This window comes from Apodemus sylvaticus, chromosome 2 (assembly GCF_947179515.1).
Source record: "Apodemus sylvaticus chromosome 2, mApoSyl1.1, whole genome shotgun sequence".
Classification (NCBI taxonomy): domain Eukaryota; kingdom Metazoa; phylum Chordata; class Mammalia; order Rodentia; family Muridae; genus Apodemus; species Apodemus sylvaticus.
In genome coordinates this window covers 36,965,109-36,972,513 of record NC_067473.1, presented here as the reverse complement: position 1 = coordinate 36,972,513, position 7,405 = coordinate 36,965,109, and the positions used below count along the sequence as shown (strand labels likewise).

At 37.3% G+C, this 7,405-nt stretch overlaps 1 protein-coding gene across 1 annotated transcript; it reads right to left on the bottom strand.

Moving 5' to 3' along the window:
* Positions 1–233: 233 nt before the first annotated feature.
* On the bottom strand, positions 234–1,145 carry LOC127677850 (taste receptor type 2 member 3-like). The gene has a single exon (XM_052172824.1). The coding sequence runs from the start codon at positions 1,143–1,145 to the stop codon at positions 234–236; it is 912 nt and encodes a 303-aa protein (XP_052028784.1).
* Positions 1,146–7,405: the final 6,260 nt, after the last annotated feature.

The window sequence follows — 7,405 nt, the reverse complement described above, 5'->3', positions numbered from 1 at the left end:
TGAGCCAAGGAAGCCTGGCTCTAATTTCCAAAACAAACCTGGTGCTGCAGGACAATTAATAGTTACTAATTAAATCATGATGTTTTGAGTACACAATTCATGGACAACTGCTATTTTATCCATCCAAGGTAAAATGATTGACTTGCATGTTCTGGGTACAGGCTGGAAGGAATTGGCCAGGAGAGAGGGCACAGAAAACAGAAGAAATCCACAGCAGGGGACCAGTTTCCTTTTCACTCCTCCTTCTGTAGACAGATCATTCTTCTGAATAAGTCTTTGAACTTAGAGTTACTCAAGATGATTATGACAGAGTGGCCGGCAGGATAGGCTGCCATGATTTCCTTCACCACAAAGAACTGGTGACTTCTGTATGGAATTCTAAATGTCATATTTACCATGAAGGCAGCAAAGTAAGAAACAAAGAAACAGAAGAATGTTGTCACTGTTTTTAATGCATTTATGTGAGCTTCGGTTCTGGTATTTGACAGTTTGTGAGATTCGCTTTGCATCCGGTACATGTGCTTGTAAAGAGAAATGAATAACATAGAGGTGCACATAACAAACACAGTTAGGGGGAGCAGTAAGATCAGATTGACGAGGAGCAAGTCATTATTTCTCATTAGCTTGACATTACTATCATTTAGTCTTGTGTTTCTCAGGACATACCCATCCTCAATTAAAGGAAAACCTACCTCAATACACACAGTTGCAGTGCCCAAAGAGGCCAGCAAGCTGCCTAGAAGCAGCCAAACTATGAGCTTTGAAATTCTGAATTTCAGCCAAAGAAACCAGGGCTGAGTGAAGCCTGAAATCTTGAGGCAGTAAAAGACGGAAAGACATGTGGCGAACCAGAGGCCAATCGAGCTGAAGAACATCCAAACGAACATTATCTTTGAGCTGTAAATGTTTTCCTCATAAGAGTATGGAAAGAACACAGAGAAGAAGCTTTGTGTCATCAGCATTATCTGCAGCCCGAGTCTGGACAGCCCTGTGCACATCAAGAGGGTCTGCAGGATCAGCAACGTTTGGTTCTTGAACAAGTCATAGCAGTTCACAATGATAAGGAATCCATTCACTGTAATCCCGATGAGGAACTCTGCTGTCATGATGACCATGTGATAAATAACTGAGAAAGGGAAGATCATGATGAATCTCAGCGTTTTTCTGGATGATCTTAGATTTGTCCTGTTGATCGTCCTCCACATAGGAGGACCATAGGGTCCTAAGGAATCTGGCTGGCTGCTGACCTGTTGATTGTAGTAGAACCTTATGCATGCTTATCTGTATGAATGCAAGTCAGATGTCTTTTCAATGCAGTACTCATCATGGGAAACTGAGAATGCAAATACAAATATTTGAATGACGGCTGTTCTTTCCAATCATATTTGGAGTGGGGGGGCTACCATGTGTGTTTTCTAATTTGGTCTGATTGTGACTCTGTTTTCTAATTTGGTCTGATTGTGACTATGTTTCACTTTGACTACTGCTGTTACTTTTTTTTTTTTTGGTCTCTGTTTTTTTCTAGTGCCAAAGACAACAGCCCTAGGGTACATGCTTATTTTTCTTTATGGTAGCAATGTCTAATCTCAGATGTCACTTGTCCCAGCATATGTGGCTCTCTATCCAATACACTTTCAAGTTATATTACTTCCAGAAAATGTGAATAAAATTTCTTCTCTTGATTCAAGGGTAGGGCAGAGGGGAGAGTCTGGGGAGGATGAACACCATTGAAGATGTTTGAAGAAAACTATGTTATAAATTTTCGTGTGTGTGTGTGTGTGTGTGTGTGTGTGTGTGTGTGTGTAACAGTTTAAATGGAGTTAACCATACACGGGTGGGGGGGGGGAAGCATCCTTCCTAGAATCCATAGGTTTTCAAAAAAATGTCTAGTTCCAAGTATGAGATACTTCCCTTGAGTCGTTTGTCAGAGAAGTCACAGAAACCCACCAAATAATACAGCTTAGTGCTATTGTCTTTCCTTGCTCACAAGAACTTGATTGTAAGATCCTATTCCTGAAACAAACAAACAAAAAACCAAATAAACTTGCACCTTGTCACCAGAGAGATCAGCAAGGGCTGATCTAGAAGCTTTCTCTATGTTGCCTAGCATTTATAGCACCAGAAGCTGCAATGCAGACTGCTCGACAGAAACACCATCCTCAGTCGGCCCAAGCCATGAATCTGTGAATACAATCAAGACTGGCCTGGAAAGACATGCCCATGGGTGTAGCAATGACTAGAATGCCATAGGAACATTCAGTCACTTTCTGCTGGGATTTAAGGCACACTCCATAAGAGGGAACTTCTATCTGATAATATAAATCTGACCACAAACCCATGTCTAGGGAGGTAATAGCTTCTAGGGATAAACCTACTACTATTATTTTGCTAAATAGCCACAGTATCAAACTGACTTCTAATTATGCACTTTCCTTCCATACCCATAGATTTGTGCAACTCTCATCCTTATCAGAGAAGTTGTGTGTGTGTGTGTGTGTGTGTGTGTGTGTGTGTGTGTGTGTGTGAATAGTGAACAGTATTTAAAACAGAGACACACAACTGGTCAAGGTGCTGGTAATAAGTGTCTGCGCAGTACTTGTACACAGATTGGACATTCCCAGTTGAGCATATCAGTCTTTTCCCACCCCAAGGTTTAACTCAAAAAGGAGGGTGGACTAATTGTAAAAGCCAGAGAAAGGGAGTGGAGTGTCAGTGACTTCAGGATGTAACAAGATCATTGTACTGCTGACCTCATATGAGTGTGGCCTTGGAAGAGCATTGCTGTCCTGAGTACGTGAGCAAGAGCTGCACAGTGTTAAGCCAGTGAAAATTCCAGCATGGAAGTAGCACAGCACATGCACACCACTTCTGGCTGCAGAGAGTTGATGGCTAGGGGAGAGAGAATCAGTTTTCTTTAGGTACATGGTCCCTAATAGGTTAACCAGACACTAATAGATGCTCCACTCCCAGCTTATACCTGGGCATGTATGAGTAGCACTAAGCAGACTCAGTGGGGAGAAAAGGAAGAAGATGGAGGAGGAGGAGGAAGAAGAGGAAGACGAAGAAGAGGAGAAAGATGTGATGTTGGGAAAGCTAAATGAGGGAGATTTTTCAGAGGAGTTGAGGGAATGGGAGGGAATGTGATAGAAATAAAATCAAATACATGTATGAAATTCTCAGAAATAAAATATAATAAAATGTATAATTATATAATTTATAAAATTATATAATTTTAATATAATAAAATATTACATTAAAATAAAATAGAACAAAAGTTTCCCTCCCTTGAGCCTCAACTTTCACCTATGAGAATTGCCACATTAGACTTCAACAGCAATTTCTGGAATACAAATGCGGTAAAACAAAAGCTACTTTTTGCCCCCAAATTATACTGCATTTTTATTGCCTTTGTGTTGGTGGAATGTTGCCAGGTGATCCTGCCATGTAAAATAGAAGGTTCAGTAATTTTAACAATCAGCAAGGGACACAATCACTGGTTAAAATGAGCTTCCTCTCTGGGCTAGGAAGAGGCAGGCACATGACCCTGTTCAACTCATACCACATGCAAAATGTAATAAGCTATTACTGCATAAGATATCATGAATCCTGGATAAGTCAGGGCAGGCACTTGACAAACGCTAGTTGCTACAAACATTAAAAATCTGTCTTTGTAATGTGCTTTATCATATATGTATAAATATATATATAGTATAGAGGATTTCTATCCTATGGAAAGGATAATATATATTATATGATAATATATAATATATGACAAGTAACTATATGTTAATATAATATTTATATTGCACATTGATATAGTATATAATGCATTAATATGTTAGCATATGTACAAATTCCATGAAGAAGTAACTTCTACAGAAGTTAAAAAGACCAGTATCCTAGAACACTGAAAAAATAAAAGCAAACCACTGGAGTTGTGATCCACTGTCCAGGTTCATTATGATTTCAGAAAGCCACAGTGTTCTATAAAGTGTCTCTTACTCTTTCTTAAAAGCAACTGTCGTTACTTTGTGCAATGTTCCTCTGTAAATGCTGCAACCCTTTCCATCCTTCATACGTCTCGACTAAACAAGATGTTGGAAGACTGAGTCCATCTCTGTCCGTTCAAATATTCTGCTTTTACGAACCATTGTGTGATCCAGATTTTCATTCTGACCGGCTTTTGGTCTCAGTGATTTTGTTTAGAAAACGAAGTGTTTATATTTGCCTCCTAAAAGCATTGCCCTTATAGGGCAGGTTGTGAGACTTCAGCAGAATTGCAAACTCCTGTGGAGACAGGAGTCCGAACTCTGAGATGAAGGAAGAGAAGGAAGAGCTGCATAGTTCATAGCTCAGCCTGAGTTAAGTGCGGATTCTGAGCCACAGCACCATGTTTCAATACTGTTCAAATACTGTAGATCTAGATAGAATTCTTGCTTAAAATAAAAATTCAATCTCTCCTACCAGTTTTTCAAAACTTCTGTTTTGGTTTTCTAGTAACTTTGTTTCAATAAAAAATCTTGCTGGGCTGAACTTCTTAAGCCAATGAGAGTAGCAGTTTATATATAAATAATCCAGATGTCAAATTATTGAATACATAATTATTGATTACATAATGGAATGCTAGACAAAAATCTTTGACTACATACCAACTCTAGGGTATTTTATATTAAGTAGTGTCATAGTCAATGTGGTTTAACTATACTGTTTGACCATACAATTATAATGAAAACTATATACTAATATGCTTCTATTGACTTTATATTTTAGTGTAGCAATGGTGATCATTTTATATGTCCAATATATTTACCATTATAGTCAGTGTTTGAGTATACAGAAATTCACACATTTTCTTCCTTGTTTTCTAGGTGTCCAGTTATAGAGTCTTCCCTCAATTTTTCATGGGACACTTGGCTTAAAATGGATGGAGTAATACACAGGGATTTTTACTTTTGTCAAAAATGTTAATATTGAAATAAGTATAATATTGAAATAAGTATAATCATCATTTTTCTGATGATTGATGTGAAACTAAATTTTTATACCTACTTCAGAACGCATATATTCTCTGAATATAATTTTATGAAGCTGCTTTTGATGTGCCATCTTAGATAAATGTATAATATATCAGCTAGAATTTATCTCCATTAAGTATTTCCATGCTTTAAAGTATATTGGCTGCGTTACCTTCAACTCACCTCATCCTTGTCACCTTGACCTTGGTGCAGCTGCTTGTAGTGAATGGGACTAATGATTCTCTTCTGAGATTTTAATTTCCAGGACCTATTTCATTGTGAAATCCTGGATTCTGGCTCTCATTTGCCCCTTTATCTATACCATTTAATTGAAGGGAAAGAACAACTTTGGTAAGAACTGCTCTAAAAGTATAATTGACATTGAGCTTCAATTAGTTTGCATTTGCATTTGTGATTTTCCTGTCATATGGCTCCTGGTTTGCATTTACCTGGTCCAACCCCATCTTGGAGATAGAGGTTTAATGAAGCACTTGCTCAAGCAGTGAGAAGGTTCATGGTGACTGAGATAGTCTTACCATGAACAGCTCCTTGGCATTTTTCTGAATTTAGAGAAAGATGGCGATCAAATGAAGAGAAGTGGGTTTCAAATTAAGAAATGTCTAGCAAACTTATTGTGACATATTTCTTTTATTAAGACACTGGATATTGATTTTATTAGGACACTGGATATTGATTGCTAAATTTGTTTATCTGTGTCTCGATGAATATAAATGCTGATAAACATTCAAAAGGTTCTTGAGAATTGGTATACCTCCAGTGAAATTGTTTGGGTAGAAGCTTTTGATTCTGAGGTGAGGGACATAAATTAGTTTGGAGATTAGAAGAGGGAGGATGGCGACACTGACTAGAGGAGCTTGCTACCAAGTCTGATGACCTGAGTTCAATTCCCAGAAGCCACATGGGGAAAGAACACTGAAATTAAAAAGTTGCTATCTTTTTGACCCAAAAAGATTGATTTTCACCCAAGTACCCAGGCACTTAGACATAGTAGACAGACAGACAGACAGACAGACAGACAGACAGATGATAGGCAAATATATACTTATATACATGCAAGAAACAACAGCCATAACAAAGAATTAAAATTAAGGTGTATTTTAATTATTGATATTATTTCCAGGCATTTTCCTGGTATAGAATATGGTTCTTACTTATTGTAATTGCACAAGTGTTTGTGGTTTTTAAACAAAGTACATTGATTAAGCTAGGTGATTTACAAACACTGGAAGAAGACTGAAGCTATGTTTATGATTAAAGTTGAAAATATTTTTGTAGATAATTCATCTCCTACCTTGGGTTTACCATCAAAGTTTTATACAATTTGGTTTTCAGAAAATCAAATACAAGGCTGGAGAGATGGCTTAGTAGTTAAAAGCACTGACTGTTCTTCCAGAGGTACTGAGTTAAATTCCCAGCAACTATATGGTGGTTCACAACCCTCTTGCAATGGACTCCAAAACTCTTTTCTGGTATGTCTAAAGACAGCTACAATGTACTCATATATATTAAATAAATAGATAAACATTTTAAAAAACAATCAAATGCTATCCATTAGGGTAGTATAATTGTATGAAAATACTCAAACTTTTTTTTTTTAATTCTGTAAGGTCTGATGCAAATTTTCACCTGATTTTTTTTTAATCAAGTAATTATAGGAAGGAAAAGGATGAGTAACAAGTCTTACAAGAGATACCTAATGACATATTGGTAGCATTTCACTTACTGTCTCGTTGCTGAAACTGTGTGTAAAAACTGCTTCTGATTCTTTTGAGATATCTGCATGACTATTTTGTGTTTTGTGCAGTTTTTTATTATGATTTTATTGAAAAGTTCCAGTAGGTTGTCTACCTAGATTTTGAGCTGGGAGATGATGTAAGTTTTCTTTTTCTGTTTGGTTTCTGAGTTTCCTCCCTGAGTTTATGGAATAGCAGTAAGATCTGGATGTATGACAGAGAATCCACGCAAGGCCATCTCTCACACTTCCACCGAAATCTTTACTCCTGCACATGCTACATTGTATATATACATTTCCCCATGAAAAGTTAGACATCAAATGAGAAATTTGATAATTCTATTTGGATTTGATAATAGTCCATCACTTTAGTTGCCACAATAGTATGACGTGGTTATTGTTCTCCACAAATGTAGTTTCCTTTCCTAGACAGGCACTATTGCTCCACTGCTTCAGAAAAACTGGGTAATTGACATGTAGTATGAAAGCAACAGTGAGAGGCTGCGGCTTGGGGATAGCATAGGGAAAGACTTGAGTGTACGTGTTTATTTATAACTGATGAATCTTTTCTTCTAAGAAAATACCTTTGGAAGGACGAGGAAAATAGTCATAAACTGTATTTTCCCAACACATTGCT